The sequence below is a fragment of the Megalobrama amblycephala genome, linkage group LG23 (assembly GCF_018812025.1).
Source record: "Megalobrama amblycephala isolate DHTTF-2021 linkage group LG23, ASM1881202v1, whole genome shotgun sequence".
NCBI lineage: Eukaryota > Metazoa > Chordata > Actinopteri > Cypriniformes > Xenocyprididae > Megalobrama > Megalobrama amblycephala.
The window spans coordinates 15,329,773-15,351,429 of NC_063066.1; the positions used below are offsets into that span (position 1 = coordinate 15,329,773).

Consider the following 21,657-nt stretch of genomic DNA (forward strand, 5'->3'; position numbering starts at 1 on the left):
ACTCTAAGCTCTCGTCTATGGATGAAGACAAAAAATGAACCAGAGACACAAGAGAAAGTGATTGGCAAGAATGGGGCTAGTCACACTTATACAGTGATTTCTTAGGTTTAATTCTGAAAGTCAGTTTCTGTAGTGGCATATTATAGCCTCTTTGTTATTGGCCACAAAAAAGATGGTGTTAATCTGACATGTTGACTATAGCGTCATGGGTAACATTGAAATATTGAATGAATGTTTTGACCTGCAACATGTGACAAACTGCACATGCAAGTGCCTTTTGGTTAAAATCTATCTTTATTAGTTGTGGTTTTATGGTGTTCACCTGTTTACTCAGCGGATATAGCAAAAAATATGATGCTATTGGAAAGTTTGGAGGATAAACTTGCTAGGGAACCAATGCTAGAGAATTTATTTTTGTAATGTCAGTGTAATGCCAGTATCTCACATTATGTGGCAAAGTGAACAACCAACTCTTGTAAATGTGTAGCCTATTTAATAAACTGTAGTCTTATGCTCCATTGTGCAGAACACACAACCAGTAAACTCTCCTCCCTCGTGACGCACACCTAGCCAATTGCCCATGCAAGACACTGTGGCAATTTACAGTCATTTTAACCATGTGCAGTTGAGCCTGTAATTATCATAACTTATATTACCACACCAACACTTGCTCTCTCTAAAATGTTATAATATTTAAAGCGACATTAAAATCGCTGACATTGGATATATGGGGAAAACAAACTGACTGTTGAAATATTATTTAATAATATGCCCTGGAATGTATTTAAGTTGTAGAAGCCTTGTTTTCTCATAAGTTCATGACTTGATTGAGCTCGCGGATGTCAAGTCTCCCGCGCGCGCAAGAGAAGCGCACAGTCTGCCGAGAGCGCGTGAGTCAGTTCGCGTGCAGAAAAGAAAATCCCGTAGATCTTTTATCATTACGCACGCGTTTGTGGGCGATTATCACTGAAAGAGAACCGAACAACTCTTAAGGCGTAAGACACGTTTGTATTTCCACAATCTGAGCGCATTACAAGCCCGGATACCTCATTGTAGCGTATTCAAATGTGTTTGTCTTAATCGCAGGGACTGTCGTGGAGTGTACGGGGAAAATGGATCTGTAAAGGCGCGATCTTTGTCTGTCAGTTGATGTAAGTGTGGACGGAGGGGCTCGTACAGGAGATGGCAGCTCTGATGGCTTCAGGACTTTGGTTTGTCGCACTCACCGTGGCGAGTAAGTAAGCAATCGGCTCTTTTTTTCCATTGGTAACTGCGTTATCAGTAAAACCTACGCTCTTAACCTCTATTTAATATGGTTACGTTTCATAAATGAGCTTATTTTTTATTTAAGTTTTTATAAAGTTAATGAAAGCGTGTGTTTTTAAATTTCTGGTCAGAATTTGTCAGTCACAAATTTTTAAATAAGACAATTGAGAACAATAAATGATTGTTTAAATATTTTAATATTTAAATGACAGCCCAATAATTAAGACTTTGATGTACATTGGTTACAAATGTGAAATGAAATCCTTATGTATTATGAGCATGACAAATATGAGCTAGATCAATTTTGATATTAAAATAATAATAGACCTTACATATGTACTAAATATGCATCTGTATTATGGCAAGTATTGCTTGCTTTTGTGAAGGTTTTACACAGACATCATTTTTCAGAAGGGAAAACAAGAATTAAATGGCTCTAGTTATGCAACAATTTACACCAGACATGTAAAAGATTCTCATGAAATCAAATTATATACTGGAAATTATATCAACAAGTCTCTTTAGACCTGTAACCAGTGTTATTAAAGGGGTTAAACTGGGTCAGTCCACATAATGGCACGTTGTGCCCCATAGCTCAGTTCACTCACAGATCTGTTTCCAACTGTGAAGTATCACGTCAGTGCCCACACAGCAGACAGTCTTTTGTGAGTGCATCATGTTTCATTGAGTGCAAATGATGAAGTCTTGACTTTTAATAATGTAAAATCATTGATCAGACTCACACTGAACATTAAATAGCTGTAAGATTATTTACAATTAATAGATTACCACCAATAGGTTACACGGTCATATGTTGTTCTCATGATCCACAAGTAGTAGAGCAGGGAAACTTAAGCAAATGTACAGTTTAGTATTAGAGTGTCTTTTTAAGTCAGTTTTAGGGGATGCATGGTAATAGCATGTGTATATGTGAGTGTGTTTTGGTTCTTGGGGCATGCTAACTCTGTCATAACTCTGATTAGATCTTTTGCTCAGTGAGTCAGAGTTGCAGAGAGGGTATCTTAAACACGTTCATGAATGCGCACACAAACATACAGAACAGAACTAGACTTCAGAGGAGCGTGTTTCTGTGAAGGACAGCTTTTACTGAAGTCTTATTTTGAATCGTTTTGCACTTGCACTTGAACTTTTTTTAAGTTCAGTGAATTAACTTGCTTTATAGCTTAAACATTTCATGTATGATCAACCCCCACAGTTGCACACATTGTTAATTGAAGAAATATATTATGACTGGCTGAACTAAAAAGAGATATTTATTTTATTATTGGTGTGTGTGGTGTAGAGGCAGTGTCTTAACTCAACTATATTAATTATTTATTAGGCCTTGCATTCTAACAGAAAGTAAACTAAGCGCTTGTGAAATCTATGGATATGGACTGGACTCAATTTCTATATGTTGTGATTGCCATTAGCAGTATCGATCACTGTATCAGTGCTCCCATTAATGATTTTTATTGCTGAAGAATTTCCACTCATTAAGCAGTGGGTCAATTACACACAGGTAATCAAGGTCATGATATGAGAAAACACACGTACGTGCATATATATATTATTTATTTTTTTGTATATAGTTTAAAATATTTTATGAATTAATGTAATTTATTTCTGTGATGTCACTGTGATGAATTTTCAGCAGCCATTACTCCAGTCTTTAGAGTCACAGGATCCTTCCAAATCAGAAATCATTCTAATATGTTGATTTGTTGCTGAAGACACAATTCTTATTATTATCATCGATTGAAAACAGTTGCGCTGCTTAATATTTTATGGAAACAATGATACTTCAGAAAAAGTTCAAACGAACAGCATTTATTTGAAATACAAGTCATGTGTAACATTAAATAAATGTAACTTTCTAAATAAAAGTATTAATTCCTTCAGGAAAAAAAAGACTTACTGACCTCATACTTTGAAAGTTAGTGTATATAAACTTGTGTATATGAAATGTTTGTATGATTGCGTTTTACAGTGTAGTAAAGCTTAACAAGTTCAGAATACTCAAAACATTTGAGGAAACATATTACCTCAAAACATTTAAGTAAACTAACTAATTTTAAGTTAGTAGAACTTAAAATTTTTGTGACAAGTGGGGCGGGGCCGTGAGCCGTGGAAGTGGAGCAAGGCCAGTGTGGTGCACAGATGTCTCTCATTAACAATCACGTTATCGGCATCCAATTCACTCCCACAGTTCTCAGCCTCGCGCAACTCATCGTAATGTTAATTACATACAGTTCATTTACATAAACATCATATTCAGATCTTGGTTAAATGTTAGATAGCAAATAACAAATGCTATTATAACTATTAAAGAGACTGTCAGTACTTGCATGTATATAATCAAACAACATACAGTATATATTGTCTTAAAAGTTTGCAGCCCATCCTCAACCTAACAACAGGCTCTACTCTTCACCACAATAGAAACCCTACAAAACTAACATAACAGAACACAACATTAAACACTAACTTATGTCTCCCTGTTAATCTTGTGCAAAAACACACAACATAACACTTAATTTCAGTGTTTATTTATACAGTCTGATGCCAAGCAAGATGGGAATTAGAAATCTGCTTCAACTCAACTCAATCTTATTAAGTTCAGCTTACTGCAATGACATTTTGAGTTCACACAACTTTTTTTCTATTAGGTAGAATGATCTTTCATTATTATTTGAGTGAAATGAACTCATTTCATTTCATTCATTTCACTTTTTGGTTTTACAGAGTTACAATACCAAACATTGGTTGGAAAAATTTAGTTAAATGTGCAGTAAGCAATTTTTCAAAAACGCTTTTGAAAAGTTGCTCAGACCGAGCACCACAACAAATGTGAAGCCAATCAGCATTAAGGGCCGTTTTATGGTGGAGGAGTGAGAGTGAGAAAGAGGGAAATTTGAAGAAAGACTGTTGAAAGAAACAGACAATACAAAAGAGAAAATGTCAGAGGAAAAAGAAGGGTTATGATCAGGCAAGAGCTTTAGGACCTGCGTTAATATTAGAAAAGCTTTGCATCGGTGGAAAAACCTAAGCGAGAAGGCCTGAAAATGGACGCAGAGATTGCGTTGTTTCTGCTCCATATGTGAGTAACATTGTTTTTTGCGATTTCACAGAACCAAGAAATGCTGTTATTGTAATGCTAGCTATAGTAACAGGACAGTTTTGAGTGTTATTGTTTGTCTGGAGCTTCTGTTGAATTATTTTCATTTTTTGCTTCCTTGTCATGCGTTCATCATCTTCGCTTTATTTTTCGTGAAGCATTATTTTGCTAAATAGACATCCACTCTTGCATTGCATGAAGGCCAGCTAGTGAGAGCTGTGTAAGTAAACCTCGATATCAGCGTGGAGTGGGCTGTAAAGTGTTCGTGAATTTTGGAGGTGGAGCAATAAAGAGAGGGGTGGGTTTGTTTGGGTTAATTTCAAATATCAACGGTGTTCAACAACAATTCTGGGAGATTGCATACTGCAGCACATCCTGATATTGCTGAGTTAGATGCGTTCCTGGGTCAGCATATTTTGTTGATCCTGGAACAACATTCTAGTCTGAAAATGTAGTCTTAACCCTATACCCCTAAACCTAATCCTACCCATAAGTTATCCAAATGATAGATGAATAACACTGATGTAGAAGCACCAATTCATGATTTTAAGCCTAAACTTGACATAATCTGTAAACTTGTCCCTCAAATCTGATTGGTTGATTGGAATGTTGTTCCAGGATCAACAAAAATGTTGACCCAGGAACATGTTGAACTCAGCAATATCAGGTTATGCCATACTGCACCTTTAACAAGATAAATTAAAGTGATAATAACAATGTATTATATAAAAAATATACAATATAAAAACATTTGGTGTTGGTGACATAGGAAAATTCCTCTTACTAGTCATCTAAAGTTGCTTTTATTGCAACAACGACCTTTTAATTAGTTTATTGAAACCTTAGAAAGGCTTGAAACAGCATGCTTTGCCCAATAAATGGAATTCAGGTTACCTGAACCAGGTTTTGTACAATTGGGTCAAATCATAATCTCTGTAGGAATTGTGAAAATATTTTCTGTTATTGCAGAAAATGTGTGACATCCTGAAACCTCCACACAGTCTTAATGTAATGCAAACTGAAATGTGGGGAAAAGCCTTTAGCAGAATGAAAGTGTCTTATCAAGAGTGAGAGAAAAAGCAAAACGCTCTCTTTTAGAGTTAAGAGTAGCATGAAGTGGAGTCGACACTCACACACTGCCCAAGTTACTGCCTGACACTGCAGCACTGGGGTAACTGTGGGGCCACAGCAATTGAATATGTGTATAAATATTTGTGTAAGTTGTTTGATGCAGTAGAGCTTGGCGCAGATGAAGTAGCTTTTAATAATTTAGTTGGTGGATATTTATGCCTCTCAAATACCGATAACACACATTTGCTGATACACACTGGTTAAGCACTGCCCTCTGAAACCATAGAGCACTGTATTTAACGGTATTTAAATTAGATTGGAAAGTGTATATGTGCATGTAATCTGTGTGCTAGTGCTAATAGTGAATGCTAAAGTATTTTGAGAGTTAGACTAGGTCTGTGTGTGTTTGTCTGTGTTGGTGTGTATCTGTTGTTGCTGTCTGTGTGATGAGGCAGGTTTTATTTTAGTGCAGTTGAATTATTCACAGAGTTGAAGTGCACCGGTGTGGAAAAGTTTAGTGCATGCAACTGTGAGTGCTTGTGTTGTTGTATAATCTTGAGGTGGTGCAAGTGTGTGATTCTTTTCAAGGCCCTGTCCTGCCTTGTTGTTTAGGAGTGTATGTGTTTCTTTGAAGAGCCCTGAAGCAGGACACGGTCCTTGTCTGAGCAAGTCAAGGGTTTTAGTAACACTTTTTTTCTTAGGGTTTTCTACAGATATTAGTCACCTCTGTAGACAGCATTATCCACACTATAATCTCTAACTGTTATATTACTGATTTTTTATTATATTGGAGTACTGTATTTGTTAATTAATAAGTGCAATCTTCACTATAGTTGGATGCAGTTCCTCTATTGGAAGTACAGTGATTGAGTTGTTGTGAATCAAAAGCACCCCCCAATGTGAGTTTTTGGTTATACTCATTAATTTGCAAATATGTGTCAACTAACTCCCATTGGAGAATTTGTAGACTGTTAGGTTGGGTTAGGGTTTGTAGAATAATTTGGCATGTAGTTGCAAAGTTACTTATAGCAAAGTCCCTTTAAGTCATTTCACTTGGCGGCCATCTTTGAAATGCCTCTCGGGCATGCAAGTGCAGCTCCTATCTCTTTGAATGGGGAAACATCAAATTCTCCAAAGCTGGAGCTTCTCACGACCACTGCAGTGATGCGATGACTTTACCAATTGGTGTTTGGCTCTTATTTAGAAGGCAGGATTTATTCTACTATATTGCACACTTTCTCCCATTCATAACAATACCAGTGACGCATCTTGTGTTATTCTATAGTCCTTGCCTATAGTCAGTAGAATGTTTGTTGGGAGGCCATCAGAATAAAGTGTTAGCAGATATCAACCAGGCAGTCAGCTATGACTGATATATGACATGTTGTAAAGTTACTTACAGTTAGTAGAATGTTTAAAGTCGGGGACACACTTAACAATTAGCTAAAACATTCTAAGGCTGAGCTCAACACACAAAGACTGTTTCCTTTGACTGAAGCAGATTTAAAGGTGCCCTAGAATTGAAAATTGAATTTACCTTGGCATAGTTGAATAATTAGAGTTTTGTACATGGAAATGACATACAGTGAGTCTCAAACACCATTGTTTCCTCCTTCATATGTAAATCTCATTCGTGCAAAAGACCACTGAAAAACAAGCGAATCTCAACATAATGCTGACTGTGACGCAACAGTCGGGATCATTAATATGTATGCCTCCAACTTTTGCATATGCCAGCCCATGTTCAAGGCATTAGACAAGCCAGTATTAAAGGTGCCATCGAATGTTTTTTTACAAGATGTAATATAAGTCTAAGGTGTCCCCTGAATGTGTCTGTGAAGTTTCAGTTCAAAATACCCCATAGATTTTTTTTTTATTCATTTTTTTAACTTCCTATTTTGGGGCATAATTAGAAATGCGCCGATTCATGTTGCGGCCCCTTTAAATGCTCTTGCTCCCCGCCCACGGAGCTCGCGCTTGCCTTAAACAGTGCATAAACAAAGTTTACACTGCTAATATAACCCTCAAAATGGATCTTTACAAAGTGTTCGTCATGCATACTGCATGCATGTGTCGGATTATGTGAGTATTGTATTTATTTGGATGTTTACATTTGATTCTGAATGAGTTTGATAGTGCTCCGTGGCTAACGGCTAATGCTACACTGTTGGAGAGATTTATAAGGAATGAAGTTGTGTTTATGAATTATACAGACTGCAAGTATTTAATAATGAAAATAACGACGGCTCTTGTCTCCGTGAATACAATAAGAAACAATGGTAACTTTAACCACATTTAACAGTACATTAGCAACATGCTAACAAAACATTTAGAAAGACAGTTTACAAATATCACTAAAACTATCATGATATTATGGATCATGTCAGTTATTATTGCTCCATCTGCCATAATTCATAAACGCATCTTCATTCTTTATAAATCTCTCCAACACTGTGTGTTAGTCCCGTTACCCATGCAGCTGAGCAAACTCATTCAGAATCAAGTGTAATCATCCACAAAATACATGCCATACTTACGTGATCTGATATGCTGCATCACAAACAGTTTGTAAAGATCCATTTTGAGAGTTATATTTGCTGTGTGAACTTGAATTGTATTGTTTATGCATTGTATTATGGAGTCGCGAGCTTGGGGGCGGGGAGCATGAGCATTTAAATCAGAGCATTTTTAATCCCACCCCAAAATAGGCAGTTAAAATATGGTATAATAAAAAATCTATGGGATATTTTGTGCTGAAACTTCTCAGACACATTCTGGGGACACCTTAGACTTATATTACATCTTGTGAAATTAGGTTCTAGGGCACCTTTAAATACTTACAATCGTTAAGCGTGTCCCAGGCCTAAATTGGAGTATCAAAATAAAGTGTTACTGTTTTTCCTCCTACAGAGTTTAGGGATATTACAGTGCAAAGTTGTTCATACTGGAATTTTAGATTTGAATACAATCTGTTAGTGTTAAACAAAGCAACACAAAACAAAGTCTTCAGCTTGATGTCACTTTGTTTTTTTCTTGAATATTACAATATATTCTAGCAATCTGATATTTACTATTGACTAAGCTGTGACTAGAAGCTGTTCCATTATGTTGCCTTGCCCGTAATATGTAACATGATGCAACTGAAAACCAAAGCTAACATGGTTACTGCTTTGTTTGTAGTGTTCATTTACGGTCTACCATTTTGCTCACTAACCACTCATTATGATAATTACTGTCAGACTCTGCTTTCATATGCTGAAATATGAGAGCTTGTGATAAAGAGAATGTGTGCTGATGGGGCAGTGATGGGCTGAACTGCTGACTCATGTTTGGCATTAAAGAATGATCGTCCCCATAGGGTCTTAATGAGAGATGTGGCATAGGGCTTCTATGACCCTCTGCATGCTGTCCCTGAATCATGAGGACTGTTGCTTCGGTGCATCTTATTTACAAATTAATGGGGCTCATTATGTAACTGTCCGGATTCATAATAATGTATGTGTTAATTCTTTTGAGTTGGTAATGGAATTGGACATTTACCACAGGTATAGCATTAACATGCGCTTAGAGAGATTAAAAAAACAGATTGTTATTGCCTTGTTTTTGTAGATATGTTTTTAATAGAGCTGTCAGTTGAATAATTAATTGATTATATAATTTCATATATCACTATTTGCTAAGAAGAAATACATAAGATAAATACATTATTATAAAGCATTGAATGGACATTTTAAAAAAAAAAGTGTCTTTAGTAGTTAAAAAGTTAATTTATCTGTACATACGCAGTCTGGCGCCTTTGCCATTTCAAATAAAAAAAAGTGTTCTCAAAAGATGGTTGACTAAAAAAAAAAAGATATTCTTGGATAGTTTCAGATTTTGTACTGCTTTGTTTGCACATGGATCCCAAAATCGCTTATCGTGGTTTTCATTTAATATCTCGTATGTTTCAGCGTACTTGTTGAGCTGTTAGTCAGATGGAGTATGTCTCACTGAGCACAGGCTGGGTGATTGTGTGTTGAATGCTGACTGCTGCCCCAGTGCTTCTTCTGTCAACTTTAATCTTGTAGTCTCTGTACTCGTTGTCCCCACAGTACACTGCTTGTCCACAGAGTGATGTCATTTGTCCTGACTTGCTGTCCCTTAGAGACAGTGGTACAGAAACACCAGTAGAGTTTTGGGATTTCTCTTTTGCTTCTTTCTGAAACTTACTTTTTGGCCTCCCTATTTTGATGTACATATAGTGTTTGGTAACACTTTATTTTTATTTGTCTTTGTTACATGTTGCATGTACTTTAATAACAGTTATGCATAATTACATGCAACTAGCCCTAATCCAAACCTAATATAACCCTAATAGTAAGTACATGTTAATTAATATTACTCAGTACTTGTATAATGTATAATTATATATAATTATAAGTATACTAATGTATAATTACACTATAACAACAACACCTTAAATAAAATGTAACCTAGTGTTTAAAATTACCTTTAAGTACACTTGCTAATAATGGGTAAATTTAGAAAATCTAACAGTTATAAGTTTTTATTGGCCATAAAACTATTTTTCATATTATTTCCTTACAATATAGTTATGATCAATTGTTTAGCTGTTATTTGGAGTTTTCTTTTATTTAATATTTTTTTTCTGGAGTATACAGTATAAAACTTGAGAACACTATAAAAGAACTGTTAAACATTTGATGGTAATTTTTTTTGGTAACACTTTATTTTGATGATCCCCTTTAGACATTTTGTAGACTATAAGTAACGTTGCACCTACATGTCAACTAAATCTCATTAGAGTATTAGTCTGCTGTTTCTGCTAACACATTATTGTGATGGTCCCCCAACAGAAATTCTGCTGACTCTAATAAACTTTTTAAGCAGATGTAAACTTATTCTACTAACCCTAACCCCTTATTCTACCAGCCCTACCCCTAACAGTCTACTAACACTCAACTAATACCAAAGACTATAGACCAATTTGGTGTTTGCAAACAGCGATGACGTTTTTTATGGGCGGAGCCTACCTGGTTGCAGAAAATGACAGTTGAGCAGTAGCAGTCTATGGAAGCCACGAAATAAAAGAATAAAAAAAAAAGTTAATTTCGAGTATATCTCACAATTCTGACTTTTATTTCTCGCAAACCTGAGTTTATATCTCACATTTCTTACAAAGAAAAACAGAATTGTGAGATATACTCGTTATCCTGTCTTTTCTGAACTGCAATTTATCCCGCAATTCTGACTTTTTCCCCCTCAGAATTGTGAAATAAACTCTTATAATGGCCGAACTGGGAGTAATAAACTCGCAAATGCAAGAAAAAAAGTCAGAATTGTGAAATAAAAATTTTATAGACTATGCTTAAAAGTTATCTATGTTATAGGTTTAAATATTATTTTATGCTGTAACTGTATGTATGTCCTCTGAACTGTATATGTGAATATTATGTAGACTTACTGTTTACATCAAATTCCTGCTTTAATAGTAGACTAATCCTTGCAGGTGTCATCAGTCCAGTCTGTGAAATGTCTCCGTTTAGCTTCAAAGGACGTTTTCAACCATGGTTTTCTTTAAAAATGAAGACTATATTTTTTTGCATTCCGATTCCAATATCCAGAGGCACAACAAAACGTTTTTCTCTTATTCTGTGGATTTTGCACATTTTCCTCCAATTGCTACCGCTATTTTTCTGCAACCACTATGCGCGCGCAGCTGCAAGTGACGTAATTGTGACGTCTGCTCCAAAGAGGTCTATAGAATAACACAAGACGTGTCACTCGTATTGTTTTGAATGGGAGAAAGTGTAACGCGCAATATGGCGGAATAAGTCCCGCCTTCTAAATAAGAGCCAATCGCCGACTGGTAAAGTCATCACGTCACTTCAGCGGCCGTTAGAATCACCGGTTTCTATAGAAACAGTCAGACGCGAGCCTCAGAAGAGACGCGCATTTAGGTCTGCGCATGCGCATTAGCTTGATCCAGCCTGAAAAATAGTTTTTTATTGTCATGACTCGAGCGTTTAGAAACTAAGTTTACTAAACTAAGCCGGTTGTTGTTAGATTTCATTGGTGATTTCAAATATGAAATTTAATCGTAAGATTGGCGAACAGTTTTGGAGAATTTGATGTTTCCCCATTCAAAGAGATTGCATGATGCCCAGGATGCCCGAGAGGCGTTTCAAAGATGGCCGCCGAGTGAAATGACTTGTCTTAAAGGGATTTTGCTAATACTCTAATGAGAGTTAGTTGACATGTAGGTCCAATGTTACTTTCAGTCAACGGAATGTCTAAAGGGGACCATCAAAATAAAGTGTAACCAATTTTTTCTCTATGTAAAGGCTAGCCTGGGTGCCAGCCCGAACCCCGCCCACAACATTTTTTGGACGGGAAGTTCGGTCTGGACTCGATCCATTGTGGAGTAAAGCTGCGTTCACGTCACCTCGTATTTACCGGAATCTTGAAATGACAACACGTGACGTTATATTCGGAGCTGTTCACGTCCTTTTGGTCCTTGAACTGGGAATTATGCGTTTCCATGGCAGCACTGTCAACGCCTAAATGAATCTACAGCTGTCAGGTGGTACAGCGCGGCCACGTGGTATATCTGGGAGCTTTCAGAAAACTCCCAGCTTACAAGCTGTAATTACGAGCTCTACGAGGACGTGAACGCTTTTTACAAGCTAGAATCTCGTAACTACAGGAATTACGAGGCCACGTGAACGCACCTTAATTATGCTCGGCTCCCAGAAGGCCGAGCCAATCAAATTGCCAGGGCGGGCTTTAATCGATGATGGACAGGCTATCTGCGGTTACGTAACCACCTACGTCATCAAAGAGCGCTTGGGGAGTTTGATTGACAAGCGATCTAACCAATCAGAACGCCGCATCCGCCATTTTGTCCAACAAAGCAGTCAGGAGTTAGAAGATTAACATCGGTGGAGTTAAACTTGAAAAATTGTGCATATTGACGTCTTTCCGCGTTTGAAACAACATTCATTCTCATGTTCATTCATGTTTATTTGATGCTATAAATGGACTAGTAGGAAGAGATGATCGGTTAACGAGCCTCTTGAGCTGAGGCGCTACAGCAATCTGTCACGATCATGGTCACAACACATTAAAGAGCCACAAAACGGTTTTTATTGTTTGAATTTTTTTTATTAACTACACAGTTTGAAAGCTGGGACTTTGTTTAATATCATAAGTAACCTGCTCTGTCTCGTCTGTCGATGTGTTGTCAGTTTCTTCTTTGCTCCGCGATGTATTTTCCACTCTGTGTGGCGTGACAGCGCCACGGCTTGTCGGACAAAGCAACAGTAACTAAGGGGGGCGAGACTTTGCGAAAGGTCAATTAGTTTACAACAATGATGGCTGTTGAAGAACTGAGATGTGTAGATTCCGCCATCGCGTCCGTTATAGAAGATATCGACAGCGCATTAATTTTAAAAGAGGAACAGAGGACCGCGATCAAGGCATTTGTCGATGGGAAAGATGTCTTTGCCGTCCTTCCTACGGGATTCGGCAAAAGTTTGATTTATCAGCTGGCCCCGATGGTCGCTAAGAAGAGTTCTGTTGACAACTATGCGTCGCTCAACATACGTCACTTACTCTGTAGGTCTATCCAATTGAGGTCTTTCCTGGATCGGTTGAAATACGCCCCCATAATCAAAGCCCAATGGAGCAGTATCAGACTCATATTCTGACTAGAATTGAGTATGACCACGTCAGGCTATGTAAAGGCTGTTAGGAGACAGTAATTGAGTTTTTTTTTTTTAATAGAAATTTTAGATCTTTTAGATTGTTGCGCTTCAACAGCTTGAGGTTGTCCTCACAGGATATGACAAAGCGACTGTTGCAAATCCATTTTTTCTTCATGTCAGAAGTAGCGTGAGCACTTCAAGTACACCAGACTCAGAAATAGAATGGGGCATCAGTTTACTGTTGGAGATGTATTTTGATGCATTGCACCACATCCAGTGTAGACACAGTGTTATGCTCACCAAGGCTGCATTTATTTGATTAAAATTATAGTAAAAAAAGATTTTTTTTTTAATCTTATGCCGGTAGAGTGTATTTTTGGGCTTTTCCCCTTTTATGTAGATTTTTTTTTTTTTAACTATGCCATTGTTTCCTAAAAATACTGGCCAATATTTACCCATTTTTGCCCCATTTGGCACTTAAGTATTAATTTTGCATCATGAGTGTATAAATGGTGTTTGAAAAATGTGTGGTTATTAATACATATGTGTAGGTTATTTAGATAAACCCCAAATAAACAATTTCTTCCATTTCAAATTCAAAACCTCTTTAAAAAAAAAAAAAAAAAAACGGTTAACAGTTTATGTCTGTGTTTTTCAGCTGTATGTTGTTCAGAGGTGGAGGAGCGGTTGATAAACTATTTACTCTCCCCTGACCGATACAACAAGCTGATCCGGCCAGCGGTCAACAAGAGCCAGCAGGTCACCATTGCAATCCAAGTGTCTCTTGCCCAGCTCATCAGTGTGGTGGGTATAGTTGAAACGTGAAAAGCTGCCACACATTGCTTATTTTATTATATCAGTGTTATATATTGATGTTTGTATTTCAGAATGAAAGAGAGCAGATCATGACCACCAACTGTTGGCTTACTCAGGTATGAGCAGTGGAACTTTTGTGTTTGTGTTGTAAGTTTTTCAAAATAAAAGTCTTGCTAAGGCGTGTGTCTTTTGCAGGTATGGAATGATTACCGTTTGATGTGGGATCCAGAGGAGTATGAAGGGATCAGGAAAGTTCGCCTTCCTTCCCAGCATATATGGCTGCCTGACATTGTCCTGTACAACAAGTGAGAAACTTTCTAGTACTTTAAGTACAGCAAGGTATTTTGTTCTGACTTTATTTTAACCTGTGAACACTTAAAGGGATAGTTTACCCAAAAATGAACTTACTCATGTCATTCCAAACCTGCATAGGTTTCTTCCTTCTGCAGAAAACAAAAGAGAATATGTTGAAAACAGTTTTGCTGATACACAAAAGGGCTTTTCACACTTTTCACACATCGTTCTAAGCACCGCTTTTAACCCCAGGTAAAGGAGCATTTCACACTTGTAATTTAGAAGTGGGCTTAGCACCGCTTTTTACTGCTCCGGAGCAGGGTTAGCACTGCTTTAACTTGTACAGTTTGAAATGATGCTGAATTAGAATATTACAACTAGATGCCTCATATTCACGTGCTTTGGACAGTCAGGGAACACTGCATGTTGTGTAAACATTAGTTTCAGTTGAGGGGAAAAATGTCAAATCTTACAGAAGTTACCGTGAAGAAGAGACCGAACTAGAACTATGTCAAGTGTGAAAAGCCCAAAACCACACTGGACCTCATTAATTTTCTTTGTATCGGCAAAAATTGAATTCAGTTGAATTCAATTCATGTTTATTTGTATAGCGCTTTTCACAATGCATATTGTTTCAAAGCAGCTTTACAGGGAGTCAACATTACAATTTAGAGTAATCTGTTATCAGAGTTGACTGTGTCCAAAGTATGTAATTTCAGAAATGTATATATGTAATAACGCAGTTAGCTAACAATGTAATAATTTAGGCAATTTAATGTACAATCACTGTTAGCAAATTAATTTAAAGGGTTAGTTCACCCAAAAATGAAACTTCTGTCATTTATTACTTACCCTCATGCCGTTCCACACCCGTAAGACCTTCATTAATCTTCAGAACACAAATTAAGGTATTTTAGTTGAATATCCGATGGCTCCGTGAGCCTTCATAGGGAGCAATGACATTTCCTCTCTCAGCATCCATAAAGGTACTAAAAACACATCTAAATCAGTTCATGTGAGTACAGTGGTTCAATATTAATATTATAAAGCGACGAGAATATTTTTGGTGCACCAGAAAAACAAAATAACGACTTATTTAGTGATGGCCGATTTCAAAACGCTGCTTCAGGAAGCATTGGATCATAAATGATTCAGTGTGTCGAATCTGCTGTTCGGAGCGCCAAAGTCACGTGATTTCAGCCGTTTTGCAGTTTGACACGCTATCTGAATCATGATTCAACACACTGATTCATTTATGATCCAAAGCTTCCTGAAGCAGTGTTTTGAAACCGGCCATCACTAAATAAGTCGCTATTTTGTTTTTTTGGCGCTCCAAAAATATTCTCGTCGCTTTATGATATTAATATTGAACCACTGTACTCGCATGAACCGATTTAAATATGTTTTTAGTACCTTTATGGATCTTAAGAGAGGAAATGTCATTGCTGGCTATGCAGGCCTCACAGAGCCATCGGATTTCAACTAAAATATCTTAATTTGTGTTCTGAAGATTAACAAAGGTCTTACAGGTGTGAAACAGCATGAGCTCATGGAATTAATGAATACATGTTAACAATTTAACAATAATTAGGATATAGCAATATATGAAATGTGCATGTTGATCCAGAGTTTGCGTCATCTGAAGTCCTCGCAGGAGTTGTCGCAGATTCTTCACAGGTGTTGGTCATCTGAAGTCTTCATTAGAGGCTGGACCCAAATTGAAGCTGATGTACTCTGTAGTCACCTAGGGACGGGTGTCCTGAGATAAAAGCTGCTGTTCATAACATCAAGCAAAGATAGTCATGTGCAATTGATCTGAAATGAGATGCATTATGTGAATGCTTGGCTAAAGAGAGGCGTCTTTAATCTAGATTTAAACTGGGAGATTGAGTCTGAGCCCCGAACATTATCAGGAAGGCTATTCCAGAGTTTAGAGCTCTCCCTCCTTTAGTGGACTTAGATATCCTAGGTAAAACCAGAATTCCTGAGTTTTGTGATCTTAAAGAGCGTGAAGGATTGTAGGGCGATAGAAGATCAGTTAAATACACAGGAGCTAAACCATTTAGGGCCTTATAGGTCAGTAGCAATACTTTATAATCAATACGGAACTTAATAGGTAACCAGTGTAGAGATGATAAAATTGGTATTATATGATCATATTTTCTTGACCTGGTAAAAAAAAAAAAAAAAAAAAAAGGATCAAAATATAATCTGTTGTGTGCTGCAGAAGAAGTAATATACATGTATGGAAAGACAAAATGATGACAGAATTATATATATATTTTTTGGCTGAACTATCCCTTTAAATAATTTAGAAGAGGCTTTATTTATGCAAAGGTTGAATCCTTATAAAAAATACAGGTTGCAGCCAGAGACTTATTTTGTAATCTTTTTACAATGCTGCATCGATGCAGGATTTGGGCAGGGTTTCACCTTTTCAAGGACAGAGTTACTGTGTTAATCTCTGGAAGTGAGACTGAGATTAAAATGACAGTGTTTTTGCATGATGATGAGCTGGCACTTGGGATAAGAGTATCAGCTTTGAGTTTCACCTTTATTATGCACTTTATCATTCACACAAGCAAAATAGGAAACTTTGTTTTTTTTAATTTAAAACAACATTGTGTTTGTCATTTTTAGTGCTGATGGGACATATGAAGTGTCTTTCTACTCCAATGCGGTCGTGTCAAATAACGGCGAGGTTGCCTGGCTACCACCAGCCATTTATAAGAGTGCCTGTAAAATTGAGGTCCGGGACTTCCCCTTTGACCAGCAAAACTGCACACTCAAGTTCCGTTCATGGACTTATGACCACACAGAAATCGACCTTATCTTGCTGTCAGACTTTGCCAGTCGAGATGACTTCAAGCCAAGCGGCGAGTGGGATATTGTCTCCTTACCCGGTCGCAAAAACGAAGACCCTAATGACGTCACATATTTGGATATAACGTACGATTTTATCATCAGACGTAAACCGCTGTTCTACACCATTAACCTAATTATCCCCTGTGTTCTCATCACTTCACTGGCCATCTTAGTTTTTTACCTACCATCAGACTGTGGGGAGAAGATGACTTTGTGTATTTCTGTTCTTCTGGCCTTAACTGTCTTCCTCTTACTGATTTCCAAAATCGTACCTCCGACCTCACTCGCTGTGCCCCTCATCGGAAAGTACTTGATGTTTACCATGGTGTTGGTGACTTTTTCAATTGTTACAAGTGTGTGTGTGCTGAATGTGCACCATCGGTCCCCAAGCACACACACTATGCCAAAGTGGGTTAAACACTACTTCCTGGCCCGTTTTCCTGCTTTCCTCTTCATGCGACGGCCAGGAGAGTCCAACAAACGCGAGAAATTTCACAGGAAGCACCAGCAGTGCTCTTCATCTGATCTCCCAGCAAAATGTGAGGCAGATGAGACTGATTCCACCTTCTTTGTCAATGAAGATTCCGCCAAGCACATCGGTTGGAGACCTGGCGAGTTGCAGGAAAACACAGAGTTTCGTAAGCGAATGGCGGTAAAATGCTCTGCGGATGTGGAGGAGGCTGTGAAGGGGGTCCGATACATTGCTGACAAGTTGAAGAGTGAGGATGATGATGAAGGGGTGAGTGCTTTTACTGAAATACAATGAAAAAATAAAAATGATAAGTGGACCAAATTAAACTGAGGACATCTTTTGTCTGTGATTTCATCCAATAATTGTTTAATATATATATATATATATATATATATATATATTAGTGTTGTCAAAAGTACCGACCGTGATACCAAGTCGGTACTGAAATTTTAAAAATATGACGCTTTGAGCACTGTTGATCAGATTCTTAAACACCTCTGATAGGCCATTGTGTTCACGCACTCATCGGATTTGTCTGTGATTGGCTACAATGATCAACGCTTCAAAAACATGTTGTAAATAGTCATTATGATGCTCTTCACTGAGCGTTTACACAGATACACAGGGGAGCGTTTGAAAACAGGCGTCTATCAGTGGACCGTCCACTGAGAGATGCCTGCTTTCAAACGTTCCCCCGCTTTCAAAATGTTTTCAAATTCAAACACTTCCATGTGCTTTCAAACGCTCCTGTGCATTGATCATTGTAGCCAATCACAGACATATCTGATGAACGCATGAACACAGTGGCCAATCAGAGGTGTTTAAGAATCCGCTCAACAGTGCTCAAAGCGTCACATTTTTTAAAGTTCAGTGCCGACTTGGGATCGCGGTCGGTACTTTTGACAACAATAGATATATACAATTTCAAAACAACCACATCTGGTTGTTAGTTTATTAAATAAAAAAGTTTGCGTAGGTCAGGATTTCAGTACATCCAGTTATAACCTGCTAATTAATTGCTTGTTTCCACTGAGCGGTACAGTTTGGTTCAGTTCAGTATAGTACAGTACGATTCGGGACTGTAAACTCTGATTCAGCTTGCGTTTCCAATGCCAACAGTACCCTTACTTGATAGGTGCGGTGTATGCCGGAAAGTAGCGATTGGTACCGGTACTATAGGTACTATTGTGCTAGGTACCTCGACAGAAGGGTCCCAAAATAGTGGTATGGTACTGTTCAGAATTAGGTTACTATTTACAACTTCTGACAATGGCAAAAAATGTATACCGTACTGTACTGTACTGAACTGTACCGCTCGGTGGAAACGAGCCATAAGTATCCTTCCAATTTTTAAATTGATTGCACCCAATGAAATTAAGTATAATAATAAAGAATTGTGTTGCTCCTTGTAATTAACTAGACTGAATATGCAGCAAAAGAATGTGAGAGGGTTACACAAACTTCTGTCACTGAAAATGTCTGCAAATTGAATTCCTTGTGCATACCTCATATATATGCTAAATAATTATCTTACACACAAGACTAAAGAAATGGTAACACTTTAGTTTAGGGTCCAATTCTCACAATTAACAAAGTTGCTCATTAGCATGCATATTACTAGGATATTGGCTGTTTATTAGTACTTACACTACAGGGCTGTTGAATGCTCGAATCTGATTGGTTGATCAACGTTCTAAGGTGTGCAATTATTTTCAGGGAAACGCACAGCTAAAGTAGTTCTAGCAGGTCTTGAACTTACTCGCTATCACAAAAGTTCATTATCTACATGTGCTTCAAAGCCTTGCCGGTTAAACATATCATTCATTTCATTCTGACATGCGCTTTTTCTGAGCGCGTACACCCGAAGCGTGCGCACACACTAAACGCCTGTCAAACAGCGCCTGAATAGTGGACTTTATCTTTTGCGTCTGATTGCACTAATATTGTCAAGTACACACAAGGTTTACATAAACACAGTTGGTTATGTCTAAAGTTAAAGTAATCAACTGAGAGAAAATCGGATGCGTGTCTGTATTTTAGATGTGTGCAGGTCTTAAAGTAACAGCCGCCTAATAGTAAACAGGCTGCCTTTGTTCTTAAAGGGACAGTTCACCCAAAAATGAAAATTCTGTCATTATTTACTCACTCTCATATTGTTCCGAAGCTGTTAATTTCTTTCTTCTGCTGAAGACAAAATAAGATATGGTGACCAGCAACCCACATTCTTCAAAATATCTTATTTTGTGTTCAGCAGAAGAAAGAAATTAATTCAGGTTTAAAACAAAAAAACTTGAGAGTGAGTAAATGATGAGAGAATTTTCATTTTTGGGTTATTCCTTTAATGTTAATACATTTATTATTGTTATGTTCCTACAGGTCTATCTGAACTGTTCATTTGATGTCATTATTTAAGTATTTAATTTAATATTGTCCATTTTGTACATTTACATTTATTTTTTATATTAGAAGATACTGTTTATCTTAAGTTATTTTAACCGAGGGGCCCCCAAATTAAATTCTGCTTAGGGCCCCATAAAAGCTTGGGCCGGCCCTGCCGACCAAGCAAATATAGTAAACAATAGGATGAAAACGACGAATAATTGTCATGGTTTTTGCCACAAAATACATTTTATTGTGTCCTTAAAGCGCATACTCTCTCGCGTGTGCTCTCTCTCTCTCTCTCGCTCTCTTTAAAACGTACACACGACACGTAGCCTACTGTATAGTACGGACACACACTCGCACAGAAACATTTGGTCAGCGCTGCTCTGACAAATTAATCAGTAAAATAGTTAGTTAATAGTGAGAATTGGACTCGGATCTAAATTGCGACTAAAGAAATTATCTTTAGTTTAGTAGTGCAAGTGTTATAGAGTTGTTTAGATATATGTATTTCACAAAATAATTCAAATGAATCTGTGCATATTCTGTCTTTCTCACAGATTGTCGAGGATTGGAAATACGTGGCTATGGTGATTGACCGTCTGTTTCTGTGGATCTTTGTTTTAGTGTGCGTTACAGGAACCCTCGGCCTCTTCACGCAGCCGCTCTTCAAGAGCTATAACACACCCACCAGTGATGATTTGTAGATCACATAAAGTCAGACCAGCTTCAACCCAACCCACATATCTGTTTATTTTCAGTGCACACCCCACAACCCAGTCTTATCATGAACTTGACATGACAACCTGCTTATATTAATAAATACTGTAGCAAAAAAACAGACAAAGAACTTCAAACTTGACACTTTTCATAAAGCGTTAAGCTCTGTGTACCATTCAATGCACAATGACACAAAATTCTTAGATGCCGTTGAGTCAGAGCACAATACTGGACACACACTGAATATTTATATGCCCCTAACACTGACCCGAACTCAAAAACCCTTCAGAGCTGTCATTCATCCACAACATTTAGCCCTGGAGGCCTCAGCATTCTCTAACCTCTCATAGAAAATAACTCCCCAAATCCCAAAATGACTCCAAACCAACACTCCTCTTGACTTGATTTGTCAAAACTGAGTGTTTTTCTGAAAAAATTACAATTTTCTGAAATTCCCAAAATGTTCATGTGCAGGATGATTACAAATAATTACAGTTAGACAATGCAGTCTACGTAGAGAACACACATCAGGGGAACTAATTATAGACCTGAAACCGGAACATAGATTATACACCTTAACATAGTGTACTACACACATGCATGTACCTTTCTTTAACACACGTTCACATCCCCCCTCCCCCCATTATACTGTTAGATTGGTTTAAAAGTTACATAAACAGCATCTTGCAACAGCATTTTGATTGACATATTTACAGACAGATTTTTGGACATGCTGTCGTTGGAATGACTCATGAGTGCTTAACATATTATTATCATAATGTTATTTTATGATTATGTGATGGATTAAGAAAAGTAAATTAAAACCATATGAAATTGTGCCATGTCTGCGTTTTCATTTACATACATTTTACTGCTAATGTGTATGTGTGTATTTAAATAATTTCATAAGTCATAAGGGCAAGGATTCATATAATGTTATAACATGT

General features: G+C 37.4%; 1 protein-coding gene across 1 annotated transcript; it reads left to right on the plus strand.

The window, feature by feature from the left end:
• The first annotated feature begins 342 nt into the window (after window positions 1-342).
• chrnb5b (cholinergic receptor, nicotinic, beta 5b) lies at window positions 343-21,543 on the plus strand. The gene is made up of 7 exons (XM_048176975.1): window positions 343-995; window positions 1,087-1,234; window positions 13,820-13,965; window positions 14,049-14,093; window positions 14,173-14,282; window positions 16,912-17,875; window positions 20,551-21,543. The coding sequence occupies exons 2-7, from the start codon at window positions 1,183-1,185 to the stop codon at window positions 20,695-20,697; spliced, it is 1,464 nt and encodes a 487-aa protein (XP_048032932.1). The 5' UTR covers window positions 343-995; window positions 1,087-1,182; the 3' UTR covers window positions 20,698-21,543.
• Window positions 21,544-21,657: the final 114 nt, after the last annotated feature.

Coding starts and splice junctions, on each gene's coding strand:
- chrnb5b (XM_048176975.1), top strand. CDS start 1,183: ATGGCAGCTCTGATGGCTTCAGGACTTTGGTTTGTCGCACTCACCGTG. Junction 1,235..13,819: donor TGTCGCACTCACCGTGGCGA/GTAAGTAAGCAA, acceptor TGTGTTTTTCAG/CTGTATGTTGTTCAGAGGTG. Junction 14,094..14,172: donor CCAACTGTTGGCTTACTCAG/GTATGAGCAGTG, acceptor TGTCTTTTGCAG/GTATGGAATGATTACCGTTT.